At 39.4% G+C, this 25,705-nt stretch overlaps 1 protein-coding gene across 1 annotated transcript; it reads right to left on the bottom strand.

Moving 5' to 3' along the window:
* Positions 1 to 2,288: 2,288 nt before the first annotated feature.
* On the bottom strand, positions 2,289 to 25,476 carry LOC145049621 (uncharacterized). Its single transcript, XM_078998005.1, has 3 exons — positions 25,340 to 25,476; positions 3,159 to 3,409; positions 2,289 to 3,091 (listed from the first exon to the last, which is right to left on the bottom strand). Exons 1-3 carry the CDS (start codon positions 25,474 to 25,476, stop codon positions 2,289 to 2,291), a joined length of 1,191 nt encoding a protein of 396 aa, XP_078854131.1.
* Positions 25,477 to 25,705: the final 229 nt, after the last annotated feature.

Below are 25,705 nucleotides of genomic sequence, written 5' to 3'. Positions count from 1 at the left end.
CCCTTCGAGCTCTTATATGGGACGAGATGTCGGAATCCTATCTATTGGGTGGAGGTCAGGCAGAGAGTGATGGGGATCACTGAGATAGTGCTCAAGACGACAGAGCAAATTATGTAGGTTAGACAGAGGTTGATGACGGCCCAGAGTCGCCAATAGAGTTACGCAGATCGAAGGCATTCCGAGCTAGAGTTCCAGGTCAGTGGTTTTGTTATCCTGAAGGTATCTCCTTGGAAATGAGTGATCTGATTTAGGAAGTGCGGTAAGCTGGGCCTTAGATTCAATGGTTCGTTCAGGGTGATTGCCCGGGTGGGCAAGGTAGCTTATCGGTTAAAGTTACCAGAGGAGTTGAGCCATATTCATAACACTTTCCATGTATCCCAACTGAGAAAGTATGTTGTCGTTATTATAGAGGGGATTCATGTCGGTAATCATGTGGCTTGTTATTGTTACCATGGTAGCTTCCATTCTAATGCCATTATGTTTTTACTCTCTTATTTAGGTGTTAAAACCTTCTACTTTATGTTTATGATTGAATGAATCTTTGAAGTTATGGTTTAATTGTTATTTGAATTGATTATTCTTATTTAATTTATTTTGTCAAGTTTGATTGAAGATCCATATGTGTTAAAGATTGTTTTTTTCCTATTGTTGAATTAATAAAATTCAGAGGCCTATCTAGTTGTGTTAATTTGAATCATAGTTGTCTAGTAACCATTGGTGATTATGACTAGAGTTTTGACCAAAACCTAGGGTTATGAGATAAAGTAATGACCTTTAATGTGTGTTCATGAGTAGAATAACCATTCTCTGCATGATTTAACTCTTATTACCATTAGGGTTAAATAAGATCAAATCTTGCTTAATACGAACTGAATACTGATTTGCATGATTGTTTGTTCACATGACCAATGAATTATTAGTTGTGTTGAAACCAAAGGATTATTTGTTGTGACCATGACACTAGTCATATTAAGAATCGGTGAATAATGAATAAATATCATGGTACTAGTAGTTAACCATTAATTTGAGATGAAATTTATCTAAACCAAAGTACCTAAAGAAATTTGTCTTCCAGTCAGTTTATTGATATTTGATGTTAAGTGGTATTCAAAGTAATTAATAAAACATTTCTTTATTGCTTTCGTGTGTTTAGTGTAACCTATAATCAAAAACTCCAAATTAATTCACCGTTGTTCCCCTAGTGTTCGACACTTGTTCTTACCACAATTATACTATTACACGATTAGGTCTACTGCCTAGTGTGTGTGTTAGTCTGGTTGCGATAAATTCAGTTTTATAAATTTAAAACTTGAACAATATATATATATATATATATATATATATATATATATATATATATATATATATATATATATATATATAATAACATATTATCAGTCTAAAACTATAGTCGTAATTTCCTAAGAAAATACTAGTTCGCTATAGCCAATAGCTCTGATACCAATTTGTCACACCCCCGCAGTGGCGGATTTAGAAAAAACAAATAGTGTATGCAAGTAGTAAATTTTTATTAATAATTAAAAAAAAGCCTAAAAATTATTTAATATCGAAACAAAAATTTACAAGTGTTGTCGTCTATTGCTTATATTCTGGTAATGATTAACAATAAATTCATCGCTAACTTTTGAAAATATATCTTTCTCTATATAAGTTACCAAACAGTCATTTAATAATTGATCGCCCGTACTGTTACGTAGCTTGTTCTTCACAAAAGTCATTGTCGAAAATGCTCTTTCTACCGTAGTTGTCGCCACTGGGAGAATTAACACCAACTTAATAAGTAAATAGGCATGATCAAAAACTTGATCTTTATTTGATCTCACCATCTCCTTAGAGATCTATTTAAGATCCTTCAATCCTTGAAATCTGTCGTCTTTTTTCATATCGTAGATGTAGTTATCAAGCTGATCACCAAGACGAACTAATTCAACACTTGAAAACTCACTAGGATAAAGTTTTGCAAGTGTAATAATTTTTTCTTTATCAAAAGATTTAAAATCATCAATAGGGCTCAAACTAGCCATATAAACAAGTAGATCCATACTAACCTCGTCAAATCGGTTCTTCAACTCTTGAAGTTGCAAATCAATGATTGCAACAAAGACTTCAACTCAAAAATGATGAAGATTTGTGGTGTGTAGTTTACCAAGTTTTTTTCTACCTGTCGGAATATATACATCTTCCATATTAGGAGCTTCAATGCAATTTTTTTCACAAAACGTTATGACTGAACTTAAGAGAGGTTCCCAACCATTATCTCCTACTTCTTATAGCCGTCGCCTGGTCAATGTAACCAATGACATGGCATTAACTATGTCTTGAACTTTTCTTTGTAAAGCATTGTTCAAATCATTTTCCACATCAAAAATAGTCTTCATCAAATGTATCATAAATATAAAATCAAAAGACTCAAGTGAATAAGCAACAACATCCGCTTTTAGTCGATCGTCCGAACTTGAAGATACATCTCCTATCTTATCAAGAACCTCGCGTATCACAGGATATAAGGAAATAACATTCACAATCAGTTTACAGTGGGATCTACTACTAGTATCACCCGACCTTCCCAAACTAAGTTCTTGATTCAATCCTTTGCCACTTTCAAGTTGATCAGCATCAAATTCTTGTGAAACCTTTTGAGCTTGAGCTTCTCGCAACATTTCTTTTCTCTTACAAGAAACTCCAATGGCATTCAATAAGTTTGTATGTATCTCAAAGAGCCAACCACAATCTATGCTCTTTTTTGAAACTACAACTAGTGTTAGTTGAAATTGATGTGCAAAACAGTGAACATAGTATGCAGATGTGGTTTCTTTTAAGATTAGAGTTTTAAGGCCATTACTTTCACCCTTCATATTACTAGCTCCATCATATCCTTGACCTCGGATTTTAGAAGGACTTAATGAATACTCTGCAAGCAAAGAATAAATTGCCTTTTTAAGAGCTAAAGTTATGGTATCAACGACATGTACAACACTGAGAAACCTTTCAACTATGTCTCCTTTCTTATCTACATATCGCAAGCACAAAGACATTTGCTCGTTATGAGTAATATCAGCCGATTCATCTGCTAATATTGCAAATTAATCTTCACCAAGTTCTTTAATAATGGATTTAGTTGCTTCTTTTGCACAAACGTGTATGATATCTTTTTGCACAAGCAAGCAAACGAGTGTGGTATTCTTTTTGAGCTTTTGTAGATTGATGCTCAAAAGCACTTTGTATTGACTTTTTGGGTTTGGTAAGCATATCAAACTTTTCTCTAGCTCGATTATGGATACTATTAACAACTCCCTCATGTCTATCAAACCTATTTGGTATATTCCATCTTTTAAAGCCATTCGTAACAAAAGCATCTCTACCTTTTCCACTGGGTTCATCCTTATCCCTGAATAAGTAGCATACAAAAAAAAGTCGCATCTTTATCAAACTATATTCAATCCATTAATGTTTATCAAACAAACTAGGAATAAAGCGATGCATATAGCCTCCAAAGTCTGTTTGAGGAAATTGATGACTACGAGGTTGGCAAGGGCCTCTTTGCATATATTTTCTCCTTATTGCATCTTGGGATTGGGATGATAATCAAGGATATTCTTTCTCAAACCTGGATCATGTGGAAGCGTATTTACATTAAATTGTCTTTTTCTCTCCCAAGATGGAACTTTGGTGCTACCATGTGTGATATTATTGGGCGTCGAGGAAGAATCATCTTGAGTTTTTGTTTTCTTTTGAGCATTAACAAACCAATCTAATGTCCCATGTTTCTTCTTGTGCTTTGATCACTCGTTTTCATCTTCATTCATTTTATCGTCAAAAATAAATTTAACCTAAAAAGACTATTACGATTAATAATATGGAAATAGAAAAACAGTAAAATCTATAATCATAATTACCAACCAAGATTAAAAAAGTTGAAAAAATAAATTATACTTTAATATTCTATTATAAGATTGTATGTGTAAACTTTTCTACCTATAAAGAAATTAATTTTATATAATATATGCCACTTGTTTTAGCATAGAAAAGAGAATTGGCAAGCACATCTAAACATCTATATTTACACACAACATATTTACTTTCTTTATCATTATTATAATATGTAATTTACTTGGTACAATACCCAAGAAACTAATTGTCGTATTTGATTTGGCAACGAACACACAATTGCATAAAAGATGAGAGTAGGGGATTACAAGGAGAGGTACCTGGTGCTAACCTTTTCGGGCTTAAAAGGAAGTGGTTATGTCCATCACCTAAGTTACAGTAGCCATGTTGCTGGAAACAAAGCCGCAAATCGAAGGATGAGGGGTTGAAGGTGTAGTTAATTCAACTCGCGGTTAGCCTTTGATGTAGTCAAAGTTTCGTTGTCTCTTGACTTTCAGATCCTACTGGTTAGTAAGATTTTTTTAATAAAAATGTCTTAATAAGGTTTATAATATTCTGAAAATGTATTTTTTTTCCTCCAATTTTTACATTCAAACGATGGTTACCTTTTGTTCTATTTTAAATATGTTATTTAATTTGTTGTGGAAAATATAACTTATAGAAGCAGTCATTATTAGCTAACTATTCATATATTGATTTTTGTTTTTCCAATTGTATTTTGTGGAATTTTGTAATGGTCAGTTTATACATTTTAGAGTTTCAAATTATTAATCTTCATTGTATGTTAAGGGGCAATTTTGTAAATAAAAAATTGGTAAAGAATTTGGTCTTTCAAACGTGTGCTAAATAGTATTCGGTGGAAAAATATGTGTAAAAGAAATCTATAATAGAAAAGAAGACAAAAGATATGAACAAAAATATTTTGAGTTAATGTGATGTGCACTTGGTAAATTTCTATAATTTTAACATTTTTGTGAAAGGAATTAAGTACGAGTCTAAAATCAATTTAGCACTTTCAACTTTTCCATGTCACAAACTAAAATAATCTAAAATGTATGTTGTAAACAAACAAAGTTAAATAAGTTAAAAATTTTAATGTTGTCGACGTATACTTTTGTATACTTATCTCCTTTAACTTAATTAACTTTAAAAGTTTCGTGATAAAAATAAATATATGATTTTTAAGTTTTAGCAAAAAAAAGATTTTAAACCAACCAAATGCAAGTTACTTAGAGTAAAAATGATAATGATTTTGTAGTAAAGAATTATGGATTATGTATAAGTTTAGGCATTTTTTATGTATATGAAACACTATTAAAACTATGATAATCTATCATTTTGACAGACAATAGTCAATTTAACTGTTTTTCGATGATGCATGCATCAATTTAATATGAATTTTTATCTAGAACAACATTCAACAAAAAGAAATCATATATAGTCACAAATTTAAGAACTTTTGACATTTTAATGTGAAATATTACATTTTTTTAAAGTTTTAGTGTTGTTTTACTTTGTTGGTATACATGTTATTATATATGCACTATTTATTTTGGAAGGATTTTCATCATGGAAAGTGTTAAAGAAACAAAATTTTAAAAGATTTTCATTTGTAGTTTTGACATGAACACTAATATTATTTTTTCGTATTTGATGGCTTGATAACAAACTAATAAAGAAAAGTTGTCATTTTTCGAATTTTAGGATATTTTTTTTTGAAAAAAACATAAGCTATTGGTTAACCAACTTTTATAATTAACCAAAAACAACTATATATTTCAATTTTAAACCGAAAACAACAAAGTTTTTATATGTTGCATCACCTATGAAACATCCCAAAAATACGACCCGAAAATTTCATTTTTAATATAACAAAGATCATAAAACTGAGTATCACATAATAAAACCATACGTTGCGTATCTCAAAACCATAATAAAATACTGTGAGAAAAACTGTGTCACAACTGTATCAAAACATATCTAAGGAACTGAATCAACTCCCAGGACAAAAACTGAAGTTGTGGTGTGTGCGATGCCATCATCCCGAGCTCTTCCCTTTACTTGCGGAAGTACCTGAAACCAAAACTGAAACTGTAAGCACGAATATTAGTGAGCTCCCCCAAACTACCACATACCACACAATAACAAATAAAGCACATACTGGGCCTTGCCCACTGCATCGGACCGAAGTCCGGAACTAACTGCATCGGACCGAAGCCCGGAACTGACTGCATCGGACCGAAATCCGGAACTGACTGGGACCTTGTCCCCTGCATCGGACCGGAGTCCGGAACTAGCTGCATCGGACCGAAGTCCGAAACTGACTGGGACCTTGTCCCCTGCATCGGATCGGAGTCCGGAACTAGCTGCATCGGACCGAAATCCGGAACTGTCTGAACATAGCATAACATAAACACGTATAACACATATACTACATTAGACTGAAGTCCGGAACACATAACACATAGACATGCTTGAATCACAAAGACATCAAGCACCCTGAACTACTGCTTCGGACCGAAGTCCGGAACTAACTGCTAGCTAAACGGGCCGGCATTGTGGCTGTAGACCCGTTCCTACTGGTAGGAAACTCACCTCGTGAACTGGCTGCTGAGTGTATGGCTCTCGAAGCTATCTGTTGCTGCTCCGGTATCTCCCCGGCTACAATTCCATAAACACACTCAATCAAATACTAATAATTGTATTGGGGTAAAATGACTCTTTTACCCCTGGTCAAAGTCAACTCTCCCGATCAAAGTCAACCTACAGTTGACCTGACTCGCCGAGTTGGGCCGCCAACTCGCCGAGTCACTATTCTCACTTCTCAACCCTACTCGCTGCTACTCGTCGAGTATGGCATCAACTCGACGAGTTTCCTTTCGATTCTAGAACTCAGGCTATCTGCATCCGACTCGTCGAGTCGTATGAACAACTCGACGAGTTGTTCTTGAGCTAAGAAGATTGCCTTGGAATCGCCGAGTTGTATGAACAACTCGTCGAGTCCCTCCATTACTGAGTCTGACCTCCAGCTCACTGAGTCCACTCTACTACTCACTGGTCCCCACTTGGCATCACTCAAAAGGGGAAAAAATCAGGGACTCGCGACTCGACTCGCCGAGTCGGAAGAACGACTCGCCGAGTCGCATGCATGCAGCTACTCTAAACTCGATTCTGCTTGAATCCAGCGCATAAAACTTATAGATCTGGGCTCCCTAAGCTCGATTAACACGTAAAGATTCTATCTTTACGTGCCCATATGCACCCATGAAGATTAAAAGGCTCAAAAAGCATAATAAAGGCTAGATCTAGGGTTCTCAAGCAAAGAAACTTCAAAAAGGCACTAGATCAGGGCTCTAAAACTCCTAAATGAACAGATCTAGGGATATCTCGACCCAACAAGGCATCCATACAACTATAAAGCTTGGAAAATACATTAAACTAGCCTTAGAGGTGTTCTAATGGAGGTTTTAAGCACAAAACAGAATAATTCCGAGACATACCTCAATGAATTCTGACTTTGGCCTTGGATCTTTGCTCTACACTTCCTCTTTTTGGTCCTTTCTTCTTTTTCTTCCTCAATCCTTCAAGAATCCACACAAAAACACTTTAATCATACAAGGAATGGTTTAGGGTTTCTCACAAGCTCTCTGAGGGTGAAGGAGGCGAGTTTGGGGCACATAACATTGCTTAAATAGTGAGCAAACCCGGGAATTTAGGGTTTCTTCCTGGCAGGCGGACTCGTCGAGTCCCGAATATGGACTCGTCGATTCGCCGACTTACACGTGCTCGAAATCCCGTCTCTACTCGACGAGTCGGGCTATAGACTCGTCGAGACCCTCTTGAAAACTTCTAAATAAATAACATGGAAACAACATACCAGAGACGGGTCGTTACAATTCTCCCCCACTTGACTCAGACTTCGTCCTCGAAGTCTGCTACGGCTGAATCTGCAAATAACTCCGTGTAGTGCTCTCTCATCTCTTCCTCAGCCTCCCACGTCCACTCAGACCCCTTCCGATGTTGCCACTGCACCTTCACTAACTGAATTACCTTGTTCCTCAAGGTCTTTGTCTTCCGGTCCAGAATCGCGACCGGCCTCTCAATATAATTCAGGCTGCTATCAACCTGAATATCTTCTAAGGGAACAACTGCTGACTCATCCACCAAACACTTCCTCAACTGAGACACATGGAAAGTGTTGTGGATCTGGCTAAGCTCTGCTGGAAGATCCAACCGATAAGCAACCCGACCCACACGGGCCAAAACCCTGAAAGGACCAATGAACCTGGGGCCCAGCTTGCCCCTCTTCCGAAACCTGATGACACCCTTCCAAGGTGAGACCTTCAGAAGGACCATATCGCCCACCTGGAACTCCAAGTCTGAACGCCTCCTGTCGGCGTAGCTCTTCTGCCGACTCTGCGCAGTCTGCAGTCTACTACGAACCTGCTGAATCAACTCGGTCGTCTTGAGCACCACCTTTGTGCTCCCAATGACTCGCTGACCGACCTCGCCCCAACAAATCGGGGTCCTGCACTTCCTCCTAGAAAGCATCTCAAAGGGAGTTCGATCAATGCTTGCATGATAATTGTTGTTATACGAAAATTCCGCTAACAGAAGATACGTATCCCAACTGCCACCGAAGTCTAGGACACATGCCCGGAGCATGTCCTCGAGATTCTGAATTGTCCTCTTGCTCTGCCCGTCCGTCTGAGGGTGGAAAGCGGTGCTGAAATGGAGACAAGTATCCATCTCGTCGTGAAACCGCTTCCAGAATCTGGATGTAAAACAGACGTCTCGGTCTGACACCACCGATACCGGCACTCCATGACGTGCCACTACCTCCCGCACATAGATATCGGCTAACTTTTCCGCCGATATGCTCTCCTGGATCGGTATGAAATGAGCACTCTTCGTCAACCGATCCACTATTACCCAAATCGAATCTACCCCACGTGCGGTCCTGGGAAGCTTGGTGATAAAATACATGGTGATGTCCTCCCATTTCCACACGGGAGTGTCTAACGGCTGCATCTTGCCGTGAGACCTCTAGTGTTCTGCCTTGACCTTCCTGCAGGTCAGGCACCTCTCTACATACCAGGCGACATCCCGCTTCATGCAGGGCCACCAGTAATCGGGTCGAAGATCTCTATACATCTTCGTCGCCCCTGGGTGGATAGAAAATCGAGACTTATGAGCCTCGTCCATCAACACCTGCCGTACTCCGCCCCAGTACGGTACCCACACTCTCCCATGAAGGGTCAACAACCCCCGACTATCATAATCAAATGAAGCTACTCGCCCACTATCCACTCACACTTCTGCCTCTCCTCCTTGAGGCCCTCAACCTGAGCCTCCCTGATCCGTTCCAACAACGGAGTAATCACTGTCATCCTCAGACATAAGTATCTGATAGGGGCTGCTCTCACCTTGCGGCTTAGGGCGTCGGCCACTACGTTGGCCTTCCCTGGATGGTAAAGGATTTCACAATCATAATCCTTCAGCACATCCAACCACCTCCTCTGTCTCATGTTTAGATTCGGCTGATCCATAAGGTACCTCAAACTCTTGTGATCCGTGTAGATGGTACAACGGACCCCATAAAGGTAATGTCTCCAAATCTTGAGGGCAAACACAACCGCCCCCAGCTCTAAATCATGGGTAGGATAGTTAGCCTCGTGAGGCTTCAACTGTCTCGAGGCGTAAGCTATCACATGGCCTCGCTGCATCAATACTGTTCCCATACCTGTGATTGAGGCATCACAGTAGACTACAAAATCCTCTACTCCCTCCGGCAGGATAAGGATCGGAGCCTCGCACAACCTCTGCCTAAGGGTCTCAAATGTTGCCTGCTGCTCAGGCCCCCAACGAAACACCACCGACTTCTTGGTCAGTCGGGTGAGCGACACTGCTATCTTGGAGAAATCCTGAATGAATCTCCGGTAATACCCTACCAACCCTAGGAAGCTCCGAATCTCGGATGGAGACTTCGGGACCTCCCACTGCATCACGGCCTCTATCTTGGCCAGATCTACTAAAATACCCTTCTGGTTGACGAGGTGACCAAGGAACTGCACCTCGCGCAACCAGAACTCGCACTTAGAGAACTTTGCGAAAAGTCTCTCCTTCCTCAAAACTTCTAGCACCTCCCTCAGGTGCTCCTCGTGTTGCTCCTGCGTCTTGGAATACACCAAGATATCATCTATGAATACTATCACAGACCGGTCCAGCATCGGCCTACACACACGATTCATGAGGTCCATGAATGCGGCTGGAGCGTTGGTGAGCCCAAATGGCATCACCACAAACTCATAATGACCATACCTGGTCCTGAAAGCAGTCTTCTGCACATCCTCATTTCTGACTCGCATCTGATGATACGCGGAACGTAAATCGATCTTAGAAAACCAAGACTCTCCCTAAAGTTGGTCAAACAAATCATCTATCCTCGGGAGTGGGTAACGGTTCTTCACCGTTACCTTATTCAACTCCCGGTAATCTATACACATACGGTGCGACCCGTCCTTTTTCTTCACAAACAAAATCGGAGCTCCCCAAGGCGAACTACTCGGTATGATGAAACCTTTGTCTAGCAGCCCCTGCAACTGCGTAGACAACTCCTGCACCTCAGGGGGAGCTAACCAATACGGTGCCTTAGCTATCGACACCGCACCCGGAATCAGATCAATCCCGAACTCGACCTGTCTCTCTGGAGGTATTCCAGGCAAATCCTCTGGGAATACATCAGGGTAGTCTCGCACTACCGGAACATCATCTACTGCCACCTTACCCTTCTCCCGGGCATCCAAAACATAAGCTATATATTCGGCGCAACCCTGCTGAAAATAGTGCCTCGCTCTCGCGGCTGAACAAAGAGTTGGTCCGCGTTGTGGCCTCTCGCCCTGAATCACTAACTCTCCCCCACTGGTAGTGCGAACCCTCACTAGCTGCAGCTCGCAATCAATCACCGCCCCATTGGTACTCAACCAATCCATGCCCACTATAACCTTATTCCCTTGCAGGGGAATAGGGACCAAGTCCACCGGAAACTGCTCGTCAAACAACTGAAGAGAACATCCTCTATGCACTCTGGCGACCCTCACGGTCCTGTCATCTGCTATCTCGACCTCTAGTGGACAATCCAGCTCCCCTGGAGCTCTACTAAATCTCTTGCTAAGCGCTAGCGATACAAACGATCGGGTAGCCCCCGAATCAAATAATATTGTAGCAGAAATGTCGTTCACAGAGAACGACCCTATACAAAACATATAACCATAAGAAATAATCAATAATAATATAGAGATGAAGGGAAGATACATACCCGTCACCACATCAGGAGTCGCTCGTGCCTCCTCTGCTGTCATCTGAAAAGCTCTACTCTTCGCCACTGGCGCCTCGGCTCCGCCCTGCCGGCCATCTGTAATCCTTAAAGTAGCAGGGGCAGGTGCAGCCACCTTCCATGCTGCATCTAAACTCGGACACTGGGACTTTTTATGTCCCCTCTGATTGCACTGAAAGCAAATCAGATCTGATGCTGCAATGGCGGTAACAGGGGCCGTACAATCCCTGCTCAAATGCCCGGTCCGACCGCACTTGTAGCAGCCGGAACTCCCTGCCTTGCATACCCCATCATGCAATCTCCCACACTTGCCACATCGACCGTGGCTCTGCTGACTCCTGGATATGTGATCTGAAACCTTGGGATTTTTGCCCGAACTACCTGTACCCGAAACCGCCTCCGGTTTCCTCTTCTTCTCCATCTCAAGGTCAATCTCCCTCTCCCGAGCCCTAGCAATCATGTCATCCAGCGTTTTACAGCTGGACCGGCTCACAAACTGGTGGATATCGCTCCGCAACATCTCATGATAACGGGCCTTCTTCATTTCCTCATCGGCTGCATATTGAGGAACGAGAAGAGCCCTCTCCTTAAACTTGGAGATGATCTCCGCCACGGTCTCTGTAGTCTGGGTGAGGTCCTGAAACTCTCTGGCTAACTGCTGCACCTCAATAACCGGTGCAATCTCCGCCTTGAACCTGGTAGAGAAATCAGCCCAGGTCATGGCATCTAGCGCTGCATCATCTCCAATGGTATGTCCGACCTCTTCCCACCAATCCCGTGCCCTGTCCTTCAGAAGACAAGACGCCAATCTAACCTTGTCCCCATCGGGACACCTGCTCGTGCGGAAAGCGTTGGCCACATCCGCCAACCATCTAGTACTCGCTATGGGGTCCCACGCCCCGTGGTAATCTGGAGCTCCACATGCCCTGAACTCCCTGAACGTAAGTGTGCGCGACCCCATCATGGCCGCCACCTCGGCACGGAAGGTGCCCAACCTCTCAGCCATCAGCTCTAGGATACCCTCCTTGATCGAACCGAAGATCATAGGAGTCTGCTCCAGTATAATACGAGTAATCTCTGAAGAAAGAAACTCTCTGGTTTGCTCATCCATACGCTCGGCCCCCGAGCCTGATCCTGATCCCTCCCCGGCACCTGCACTGCCGTCTGCTAGCCTCGAACGCAAAACCACCATTCTGAAACACATCATGGCAATCATTAGAAAACTGAAATATCTCAAGGGATCATTGATACTACTACTAGCTTCCTGGTCTTGTCTCAGTCTTCCTTGATTCGAGTACGGATCCTCTGCTTTCAGTAGTACGGGCCCATACTACATTCCACATCTATCCGTACTTTCCTCAAGAACTGCCTTGACTCCACCAAGTCACTTCTACTACTACCGATCTCTGCTACTCTCATCCTAGGCTTGCCCTAGGGAAATCTCTGACTCCACTCAAACCAGTCCTCAGCTACCGAAGGCCTCCTTGTAATGCTAATTAGCCATCACCTGAATACCATCACACGTGATGAGGCTCAGATAATCCTTCGAGTAAAAGACTCGTCCCTACAGCGGTTAGACTCAAACAAGAGCTGCGCAATAGGGCTAAATCAAACACTCTGAGATTATTCAAGCCTGATCACATGTGATGTGACGTATTCAGCTAACTGCTAACTCCCATCACCAAGAGTCCTACAAAGCACAAAGCAAGCAGCATTCGGACACAGGAAACTACTCAAGCAAATCTATTCTCATAACGAGAAACTGTACTAGCATACAATCCTAAGCTCATACTATCAGGCATAACCTAAACAGACTATCCTACTATTGTCTACTCAATACTAGCATGCAAATCTTGTAAAACTGAAACACATATAGCATGCACATAAGGCATCCTCCTAGATCCTTTGTCCTATTCTAGCATGTTGTTCTACTGAAACTAACAATCATAACATGGCTGATCGCATGCACCACACCCTTATCTTGTTTAAAAATTATTTTCTTTCAAAATTTCTTTTGAAAACATTTTTCCTTTTGAAAATCTTTTTATCTTTCCCTTAGTTTGAGTTCAGATACACCCGGAAGTGTATCTGAATCCCTCAAACCAAGGCTCTGATACCAACTTGAAACATCCCAAAAATACGACCCGAAAATTTCATTTTTAATATAACAAAGATCATAAAACTGAGTATCACATAATAAAACCATACGTTGCGTATCTCAAAACCATAATAAAATATTGTGAGAAAAACAGTGTCACAACCATATCAAAACATATCTAAGGAACTGAATCAACTTCCAAGACAAAAACTAAAGTTGTGGTGTGTGCGATGCCATCATCCCGAGCTCTTCCCTTTACTTGCGGAAGTACCTGAAACCAAAACTGAAACTGTAAGCACGAAGCTTAGTGAGCTCCCCCAAACTACCACATACCACACAATAACAAATAAAGCACATACTGGGCCTTGCCCACTGCATCAGACCGAAGTCCGGAACTAACTGCATCGTACCGAAATCCGGAACTGACTGGGACCTTGTCCCCTGCATCGGACCGGAGTCCGGAACTAGCTGCATCGGACCGAAGTCCGGAACTGACCGGGACCTTGTCCCCTGCATCGGATCGGAGTCCGGAACTAGCTGCATCGGACCGAAATCCGGAACTGTCTGAACATAGCATAACATAAACACGTATAACACATATACTACATCGGACTGAAGTCCGGAACACATAACACATAGACATGCCTGAATCACAAATACATCAAGCACCCTGAACTACTGCTTCGGACCGAAGTCCGGAACTAACTGCTAGCTAAACGGGTCGGCATTGTGGCCGTAGACCCGTTCCTACTGGTAGGAAACTCACCTCGTGAACTGGCTGCTGAGTGTATGGCTCTCGAAGCTATATGTTGCTGCTTCGGTATCTCCCCGGCTACAATTCCATAAACACACTCAATCAAATACTAATAACTGTATTGGGGTAAAATGACTCTTTTACCCCTGGTCAAAGTCAACTCTCCCGGTCAAAGTCAACCTACAGTTGACCTGACTCGCCGAGTTGGGCCGCCAACTCGCCGAGTCACTATTCTCACTTCTCAACCCTACTCGCTGCTACTCGTCGAGTATGGCATCAACTCGACGAGTTTCCTTTCGATTCTAGAACTCAGGCTATCTGCATCCGACTCGCCGAGTCATATGAACAACTCAACGAGTTGTTCTTGAGCTAAGAAGATTGCCTTAGACTCGCCGAGTTGTATGAACAACTCGTCGAATCCCTCTATTACTGAGTCTGACCTCCAGCTCACTGAGTCCACTCTACTACTCACTGGTCCCCACTTGGCATCACTCAAAAGGGGAAAAATCGGGGACTCGCGACTCGACTCGCCGAGTCGGAAGAACGACTCGTCGAGTCGCATGCATGCAGCTACTCTAAACTCGATTCTGCTTGAATCCAGCGCATAAAACTTATAGATCTGGGCTCCCTAAGCTCGATTAACACGTAAAGATTCTATCTTTACATGCCCATATGCACCCATGAAGATTAAAAGGCTCAAAAATCATAATAAAGGCTAGATCTAGGGTTCTCAAGCAAAGAAACTTCGAAAAGGCACTAGATCGGGGCTCTAAAACTCCTAAATGAACAGATCTAGGGATATCTCAACCCAAAAAGGCATCCATACAACTATAAATCTTGGAAAATACATTAAACTAGCCTTAGAGGTGTTCTAATGGAGGTTTTAAGCACAAAACAGAATAATTCTGAGACATACCTCAATGAATTCTGACTTTGGCCTTGGATCTTTGCTCTACACTTCCTCTTTTTGGTCCTTTCTTCTTTTTCTTCCTCAATCCTTCAAGAATCCACACAAAAACACTTTAATCATACAAGGAATGGTTTAGGGTTTCTCACAAGCTCTCTGAGGGTGAAGGAGGCGAGTTTGGGGCACATAACATTGCTTAAATAATGAGCAAACCCGGGGATTTAGGGTTTCTTTCTGGCAGGCGGACTCGCCGAGTCCCGAATATGGACTCGTCGAGTCGCCGACTTACACGTGCTCGAAATCCCGTCTCTACTCGACGAGTCGGGCTATAGACTCGCCGAGTCCCTCTTGAAAACTTCTAAATAAATAACATGGAAACAACATACCAGAGACGGGTCGTTACAACCTACCTTTGGCTAACACACTAAACCCTAATACGTTAATCATTGGAATAGATTGTGTATTAATTATGTTTCCTAAAACAAACTAATCGCTGAACTGAAATTAATCATTATTTGTCAAATTAATCGTCTTTAAAACTAATTTCTAAAAAATATATATATGCAACCATCTCTTGGTGTGGGGAGACCGAACTTGTGTAACTACGAAAGTGTAGGGACAAAACCTGCGAAATATACAAAATTTTGTGGTCAAAGTTTGAAACCAAAAAAGTATAAGAGCGAACATAGCAGTATATTGTCTCTACACTAATTTTTGAAAAAACTATTCGCATCCGTCGCTTGTCGCGGGTAAACGGCTAGTGTGTGTGTGTGTGTGTGTGTGTATATATATATATATATATATATATATATATATATATATATAAAATATTTTTTTAGAATAAAAATGATAGTTCTAATAACTAATCAAGGGTATGCATTTGCATACCCTTCCAAAGCTGTACATCCGCCCCTACACCCCGGCAAACGACGGAAATGCCGAGTTCATGTGACATCATCATGGTTCACAGTTATCGATTACATTGAACAATACAAAATTATAACACAAATGTTATTTTTTTTATTACAAAATATATTACATATGGTAATAAGTTTTTAGAATATAAGAAACCAAAAATTACAAGTAGTGTGTAATCAGATAAGTACAATAGAGATAAAGAGTGCTTCAAGGATCCCATGAATGTTTCTCAAAAGATTGAAACGACCGACTCTTATTTTCCTGAGAATACATATGATTTTAAAAATGTCCACATAAAGTTGGTAAGTTCACAGGTTTGTATATTTGTATCAACATATTTTTTATTCAAAAAGAAAAATTATAGATATTTTTATTGTATATAAGTATTTTCAAACTTATATTATATGTGTACTTTATTTCCAAAAGTACTTGTTTTATTGTATATAAGTATTTTCAAACTTATATTTTTATGTGATTTTAGGCGTGATTATCAATGTTACATGAGTTCCCTTAATCGAGCTACTGACGAGTTGTTGCCCCTCACAACGCTTCATCGAACGTTGTATTGTTTAGACAGTTATCATCCGTGACTTGACCATCGATGGTTCTAGCTAGCAACCGCAGGTGGATGTGTCATCCTGTATAGACCTATACATAACTTTCTCGCTCACGTAAGATTTAACGATTATAGGTATTGCAGATAGGTGATGAATGTGTCTCATGTAAACCCTTGAATGGGTAGTACTAAAAGTTGTAGTCTTTTAACCATGCATGTTTATGTTATATAATTATAAAAAGATTTTTATTATTATATCGTTAAATAATTTTGTAAAACTTAAATAGTAGAGTAACAGCAGTATGTAATAATTTATTCATAGAATAAATGCAATGCATTATATAGTTTTATATTATGTAGGTAGAGTAACGACAATGCATAATATAATTCATATTATGTGGGCAGACTACGACAATGCATAATATAATTATATATTATGTGAGTAGCGTAGCGGCAATGTTTACTAAATTTATATAAACGACTATTTTAACAGTAAATTGCTATAACGATTATATAACTAACTAATATAAGCGATAAAAACAATTTACGATTTATATAAACAAATTATATATATATATATATATATATATATATATATATATATATATATATATATATATATATATATATATATATATATATATATATATATTCCCCCGAAAAAGGATAAAAACATTAAAATGGAGGCGTGAACTTACTTTCTAAGAGTGCTTTTATGATAAACTTCTATTAGAAAGCGGTCAGAAACTTGGATAATCAGCCTCAAGGGGTGAGGTGAATTTCCAAAGAGTTGCGATTTTTTATGTAAAGAAAATGGAATCGTTTGCATTCTATTTATACTAAATTTTTAACCGTCTTACGTACATTTTAAATGTTTATTTGTTTCTTTCGATACATATCCATTTTGCGTGAGTTACTGATAAAATTGTCGCTTACACTATTTTATTAATAATTAGGTGTAAAACTCGTGTATTACACGGGTTGATTAAAAAAATAAAATATTAAAATGTAAATAATAAATATTTTTTTAAATAAAATTTTTAAATAAAGAATAAAGAACATATATTAATTGCAATTTGCTATTACATTTATTACATTTGAAACTTTACATATATATACGTATAAGATTATGCGGTTTTTTTAATTTTAAAAATTAACAAAAGCCATAAATTGACATGTGGATATTATTTATTTTAAAAATATAACAAAATGACATGTGTCAAAATTTATTAGAGAATGACATGTAACAAAATTATCTTCATTTATTATAGTAGATATGGATGTAATACGTACTACATATGTAATCGAAGTGAATAACCTTTTGTTTTGATAGAATTTATAAGGTTCAGTGTAATAAATCATCCTTGGTCACCGTATTAAATTTGTTATCATAATATCTATAGCTGATGAAAGCAATTTATTAAATATGAATAAAAACATACGTTTATTTCAATATATATATATATATATATATATATATATATATATATATATATATATATATATATATATATATATATATATATAGATAGATAGATAGATAGATAGTAGATTTTGAAGCTTGAGAGCAAGTATCACAAGTGTAATACCTCTAATCACTACCTTTATGGTGCCCGGTGTACCATATACACAGACCATAAGAGCCTGAAGTACCTTATGGATCAGCACAACCTGAGTATGACACAGAGGAGATGGTTGGATGTAGTGAAAGACTACGATTGTGAGATTTTGTATCGCCCTGGCAAGGCTAATGTGGTAACCGAAGCCCTGATTCATCGAGCTTTGAGTGCTCCGATCCGAAATGTGTGCATGAGGATGACGGTGATGACTCCAGTCTTAGATACCATCGGAGACGCCCAGGTGGTGGCCGTGAGACCAAAGAACCGTAAGAGAGAGCGGGTGATCGGGCAGATTTCTAAGTTTGGGACGGATAGTCGGGGGGCTTATCACCTTCTGTGCGCGGATATTGGTGCCATATACGGGTGGAGCTCGACGTATTTTGACGGAGGAGGCCCATAAGTCGAGATTCTCGATCCATCCGGGAGCCACCAAGATTTATTTGGACTTAAAAAGGGATTATTGGTGGCCCTACATGAAGAGGGATGTGGCATGGGTAGTCGAGAGATGCTTGACCTGTCGTCAGGTCAGGCGGAGCACCAACATCCACAAGGCCCGTTGCAGCCTTTAGAGATTCCCCAATAGAAGTGGGAACATATTTCCATGGATTTTATCACCAAATTACTGAGGATCATGCGAGGTGTCAATGCGTTATGGGTGATTGTAGACCGGTTGACGAAGAGTGCTCACTTTCTGGCTATCAGTGAGAGCTCTTTTGCAAAGAAATTAGTCGAGATCTACGTTCGAGAAGTGGTGGCACGGCATGGGGTGCCGACATCGATAGTATCAAATCAATATGTGTGTTTTACTTTCAGGTTCTGGAAGAAATTTCATGAGGATTTGGGTACCCGGTTGCACTTAAGTACCACATATTACCCACAGACAGACGGGCAGAGCGAGCGGACGATTCAGACACTCGAGGACATGCTACGTACATGTGTTATGGACTTCGGTGGAAGTTGGGACACTTACTTGCCCTTAGATGAGTTTTCATACAACAGTAACCATCATTCCAGTATCGGTATGCCTCCCTTTGATCTCTTACATGGGAGGAGGTGTCAAACTCCCATCTGTTGGGGAGAGGTAGGGCAGCGAGTGATGGGGGGCACGGAGATAGTGTTCAAGACGACAAAGCAGATCTAGCAGGTCAGAAAGAGGTTACTGACAGCCTTGAGTCGCTAAAAGAGTTACGCAGACCGGCGACGTTAGGAGTTAGAGTTTCAGGTCGGATATGTTGTCCTCCTAAAGGTATCCCCATAGAAAGGGATGATCTGATTTAGGAAGCGGGGCAAGCTGGGCCCTTGATACATTGGTCCTTTCAGGGTGATCGCTCGAGTGGGTAAGGTAGCTTATCGGTTGGAGCTGCCTGCAGAGTTGAGCCAGATTCATAACACCTTCTATGTGTCCCAGTTGAGGAAATGTGTAGCCAATGAGACGGCAATGGTCCCTCTGGAGGACATTCAGGTTGACGAAAGCCTGAATTACATTGAGAAGCTAATAGCGATCTTGGATAGGAAGGTGAAGGTCTTGAGAAATAAAGAGGTGCCCTTGGTTCAGGTTCAGTGGCAACATTGGAAGGGATCCAAGTGGACTTAGGAGCCGGAGTCCGAGATACGGGAGTAGTACTCAGAGTTGTTTCTAGAGGATGACTTCGAGGGAGAAGTTTGATTCTAGTAGGGGAGAATTGTAACATCCCGACTCCCAGGTATAATGTTTAATTAATTTACATTCATAATGTCAGAGCAACTCGACGAGTTGGATGCCCCAACTCGCCGAGTAGATGAGTTAATGATCGCGTGATTTTTAGAGTCTACTCGACGAGTTGGAGGACCCCAACTCGACGAGTAGGAGCTGAGTGAGAAAACCCTAATTTTCAGTGTTTGTGTCCTATTTAAAGGACCTTAAGCCTTCATTTCCGCCTCCCTTATCATCTTAACACTCTGAGAGAAACCCTAATCGAGCTATTTCCTTGTATGAGAGAAAGAGAGGCTAATATTGCAGATTTTAGTGCATTTTTGGAGGAAGATTGAGGAGCAAAATGCTTAGTATGAGATAGAGCTCTTGGATCCGGTGTTCATTCATTCCTAGCTTTTGTTTGAAGGTAAAAAGATACCACATTGCTCATTTTTTGGTTAGATCTCTTTTCTAGGGAGTTTGGGGCCTTTTCCATCATTCTTTGAGTTCCGGAGTTGTTTGAGCTTTCCATGGAGTTGAGACTTCGAATATGGACAATATGAAGTCCCTTGACCCCAAAGATCCAAGCTTTATCAGGCCAGTGGCAAGCTTTTAGGCATTAAACCCCATATAGAGCTTGTTCTGGCATTTCGAGCCCAAGATGCCATGCAAGGACGTAAATCTTGCAGCTGTATGTGGTATTTCATCCTTGGGAGGCTAGATCTAGAGTTTGAGACATTATTTCTGCCTAGAATCGTCGGAAAGATAATTGGTCTAGAGGGACTCAAGAGTGCATGATCCAACTCAACGAGTCAGCTAGGGTTTTCGTCGACAGACTGGACACACTACAACTCGGCGAGTTGACAAGACAACTCGACGAGTTGACGAGACAACTCGACGAGTTGACGAGACAACTCGACGACTTGAGTTGGACTTCCCCGATACTTTAGAGATAACGAAAGAACTCGACGAGTCGCATAGATGCACTCGAAGAGTTTAGTCAACATGGATTGTTGACTTGAGCATTGACTTACGTTGACTTTTAGGGTTTGGTCAACTGTGGACCTTGGAGACCATGGAGGGGCAAAATGGTCTTTTCATCCTTTTTGAGATTTAGTGGAGGAGTTAGCTTAACATCTCGGAGTGGTTATTATAAATTGTTTATTACAGATAATTATATTATGTAGGCGGATTCTAGACTGTTCATGGGGTACGAGATCTACTTGCTTACTTACGAGATGAGTCTTCTCATTATACTTACCTGAGTGGTAATATTGTGTGACCGTACAGTCTTATTTGAGTTATTGACCGGAGGGACCTATGTGCATATACTGAGTTATGTGATATTATGCATTTTGTCTTTATGATATATGCTATATTATTTTGTGCCTTACTGAGTTAGGACCGGAGGGTCCAAAACGAGTTGTGAGACCGGAGGGTCTTCATTGAGATACATGACTAGAGGGTCCAACCCGAGCTGTAAGACTGAAAGGTCTTCATTGAGACACATGGCCAGAGGGTCCACACCGAGCCGTGAGACCAGAGGGTCCTCACCGAGACGCATGACCAGAGGGTCCATGCCGAGCTATAGCCATGATAGGCCTATTATTTGTGTATGTAGTTTTTTAGGGAACTCACTAAGCTTTGTGCTTACCGTTTTGTGTGTTATGTATTTTAGATACTTCTTAGGATCAATGGAAGGCACCAGCTTGATTGTACACACCTGTTCGAGATTATGTTTGAGGATTTTGGGATATTATCAGTTGTTTTGTTGATGTGTGTTTTTGACAATTGATACATTATGGTTTTGAGAAAATGTGATATTGAGTTTTATGTGATTTAAAAACGATTTTTTTTTAAAATTTAGAGTGTTAAAGAGTTTCCTTATCGATTTTAGCGGGTCAAAGACACCAATGTCGGCCCATGTTTATGTTACGCTAATAGAATGCTAGCTGTCTTTTTGACTCTTGCATGTACCTATGTTTATATGCTATTAGACTAAGGTCCGATGTCGGGCGAAGCCCGATGACTGTCTGTATGTTGTTTATATTACATGTGTATGTGTTTATATGCTTTCCGAGCTCAGCTCGATGTCCGACTGGGGCCCGATGACCCGACTGGATCCGATGATCGGGCTCGATGACTGGACGGGGACTACTATATGTTTGGTATGTGGTATTTTGGGGGAACTCACCATTGGGATTTTGTTATGATATTTTACTCTGACTTATGACAAATTGATACATTGGTTTATTACAAATGTTTGGATGATATGGAAGTTTACTATGTTATTTATTATTTAAATCGAAAATGTTTGGGACCATAAGAGGGACAGAAAAACATACACTTGTGTTCTTCGATTTCTTTGATTTATCCAGTTGATCAGACTTTGAGGATCCAACAAAAAATTCCTCTTTCGTGATTGCACCGAAGAAGCAAACAATAGACCGGAAAACACCCAAACAGAAAGCACTCTAAAAACTAGAATGATTTAAATATGGAACACGGCTACGCGGTGCGTGAGTTGAGCTACATGCTGTGTGAAGATGCTTTTAGGGTTTTTCTGGATCTTAAGAGCACCACCGGATTTCTTAGGGTTTTGGCTAATTTTTCTAATGTGTGAGATGAGCTACACACCTCTTTATTTATAGGGCAAAGAGTCAAACCCTAAAAGATAAATATCATGGCTCAGTATAATTATCTTTAATTTTGGTAATTATCTGATATTCAAATCCTTTTATTTGGAACATTCCAGAACTCCATGTTTCATTTAATTAATTAATTAACAAATTGAACCTTATAATCTAATATTTTTTCCAGTTATACTAATATTTGTTCTTACGTGTAATACAAAAAGATATTGGTGTTTGTAATAATATTGTCGATTTGTTGTGACTATGGGCACCATCTTCCAAGATTTGGTCCCTAATATATTTTTTTCACTCGGACCATCCTTGTTGTAGATTTCGTTGCATTTTTCGTCCCCATCACATGTAAAAAGACTATTTTTGCCTTACTAATTTTTTTAAAACTATTATATTTATTAATGTTATGTTTTATATAAATATTAAATACCTTGGCCTACTCCACATCTAATAATCTTCTTTATTCTCTTTCTACTTTTCTCTTCCAAGAAGACCATCAATCCATCTTTTTCTTTCTGACACCAGAGATGCCGCCATAGTCACAGTTATCGCCAACCCTGTCGCAACATCACCACCTACATCCACCTGCATACTACTTTTAACTATTTCTTATTCCTGTCGTCTCTCTCGACACCATCTACTTCAAAAAACAACCTGCCATCTCCTTAGGGCAGATGTACATTATATTCATCGCCTCTATTCCATTAGAGATCTTATTGGCTTCAAAAAATGCATATTAGGAGCTAAAGAACCCATATGTAAACTTATGATTCAAATAAATCATATACCAAACCTCTCATCTTCCTCGTTTCTACCCTTTCCATATTTGCTTGTTTGAAAAATCGAGCTTAAATACCCACTAGAAAACCTGACAGTCTCTTTGAAGCATATTTGCTTTTTCCTCCATCTCTCCCTCCCCCTCTCTCTCTAGATCTAGGTTTTTTGTGAATGTTTAAGCATCATTAGGGTAGATTGTTGGCAATGGTGATTAATGATTGTCGATGACAGATATGGTGGTGCATGATGATGGTGGTGATTAATGCTAAATTTTCTTCGATTTGATTTCAGGTTTCTCAAGTAGGTGTGTTGGTGAATTTGATTCAGGTTTCCCTAAAGATTTCTCTAGAATGTTTCGGTGGCAGGTGTGGTGGTGGTTGTTGGTGACTCATGGGGTAGTGGTCGTCGGTGTTTGGTGGTATTGTGGTTGTCGGTGATCGGTGTTAGTGGTGGTGGGTAGGAATGGGAGTGAGTCCCTTCTACGTATAAATATATTTTTTAATTTAATAAATAATAAACAAATAATAAAATACTAAAAAATAAATATAATGGATAATTTAGTCTTTTCATGTTTGTACGAAACAAAAAATATAAACCACATGGATGATCTACATGCAAAGAAAAAGAACAATCATACATTTTAATCAAGGATAATTATTGAAAGTTTGAAGAGAAAATTCGGTAAATGACCAAAAAAGACGGGTTCTTTGAAAAAAATGACCATGAAAAAATGGATTTCAGAATCTGACCATAGGATCCGCAGAGCACCCTCTGCGGATCGAGTAATCCCTCTGAGGAAATGGAACATCTCTATGGATCTTGGTTTTTTCGTTTATTAATATTATTTTTTTTAATCATATAAGATATGATATGATTATTATGTAAAAATTTTGACAAAAAAAGATAAAAATAATGAACTTATGTTTAATATCAGTCCACAAAACTATTTGGGAATCCACATAACTGTTATCAGCGGATCAATGTACACCTCTACGAATCAGTGTACACCTCTACAGATCAGTGTATAAATTGTCATATCGGTTAAATATTGTATCAACTTACCTCGGTATTGAAAAATATAGAAATGACCTCCAATTCACAAACTTCTACGAATGCAAATATAGAAATTTGAAGATGAACTCATATTATAAAAAAATGCAACTCTTTACGAAAATTGAATGAATGATGTTTATTTTAAAATGTGTTTATTATGAAGTTTGTATAAGACAAAAAAAACTAGTATTCCTACAAAGTACTCTTAATTCCACAGCAAAGTACTATTAATTCTGCAACACTGGTTCGATATGCATTACTATTTCATCAACTCCACAGCAAAGTACTATTAATTCCGCAATACTGTTTCGTCTACTCTGTATCAAATAGTGTTCAATTCGCAGTACTAATATTTTACTATAAATTCACTTTAGACGTGTATGATTTCATCTAATTTTCACCCTTTCTTTCATTCACTTTTCTGGACACCATCAAATTTTCACTCACTTTGGGTTCCAGACCATGGAGAACTGAGGAGATCGTACGTCTAACACGTGCGTATATTACTGTGTACAAGAGCATCGGTGTGAATGATTCAAGTTTTTCAACCCGTTTAACTTATACCTACAACGTTGATCCTCAAACCGCTGCAGGAAACTATCGTAACATCGTTGTTGTCACGGCTAAACGGTATGAAGTAAAAATAGAAATTTTGTTATTCAACAATCTTTATAACAAAATTGATGATGAACGACTCAATGAAGACGAGGAAGTGATATTGGAGGCGGCGAAATAGGAATACAAATCCATTAGCGATGAGTCAGAATTCGAGTATGAAGCCCATTGGAATCTTATAAAAGATCTCTCGTACTTTTAATGTTTTTGTAGTACGTTATTTTGATGTAGTTGGTTTTTATTATGTTATTTAGATGTATTTGGTTATTTTAAGTTTATTTATATGTACTTCTTTGTATAAGGTTATTTTTATGTAATTGGTTTTTATTAGGTTATTTTCATCGTCTGCGTAATACATGGAAACAAATACAAAAACTTGATTCCTTAAACTACAAACACTAGAAATACATGGAAACAGATTAGACAACCCTTACAAATAATAAGATAAAGAAGTAGCAAACATTACGCATAAAATATTACAGTCTACATGAAATGCTGGTTTTTTTCACTACATTCCAAACATCATCATATTTGAACTCACTTCCATCATGCTCCATCATGTAATGCTCTTTAACAACTTGTAAAAGTTCTTTATCATTTGCATAAAAACGTGGCATATTTTTAATATAATTATACCATCGGTTGAATTATGTGACTTTTTCCTTTAATTCCGTCCACTTAGTAACATCTTCTTTAAGGCGCTGTTGTCCTTCTCCCATCGCATGGTTGAACAAACATGTTATGCGGGTCCATTCATCACCTAAAAGGCAATGAGGCGGAGCTATTGGTGTCACACCCTCGTTAATGTTCATCCAACATCGTGTTAGGACTATCACATATGTTGTC

This window comes from Lactuca serriola, chromosome 5, assembly GCF_051521515.1.
Source record: "Lactuca serriola cultivar US96UC23 chromosome 5, Lser_US96UC23_V15, whole genome shotgun sequence".
NCBI lineage: Eukaryota > Viridiplantae > Streptophyta > Magnoliopsida > Asterales > Asteraceae > Lactuca > Lactuca serriola.
The sequence above is the reverse complement of the archived record's forward strand: the minus strand, read 5'-3'. Positions and strand labels throughout refer to the sequence as shown.

Excerpts from the sequence above, each read along its gene's own strand:
- LOC145049621 (XM_078998005.1), bottom strand. The coding sequence starts at position 25,476 with ATGCCACGTTTTTATGCAAATGATAAAGAACTTTTACAAGTTGTTAAA. Across the intron at positions 3,410-25,339 it reads ACCAGCATTTCATGTAGACT|GGATAAGGATGAACCCAGTG; the intron begins GTAATATTTTAT and ends CTACTTATTCAG. Across the intron at positions 3,092-3,158 it reads TGCAAAAAGATATCATACAC|CAGATGAATCGGCTGATATT; the intron begins GTTTGTGCAAAA and ends TTGCAATATTAG.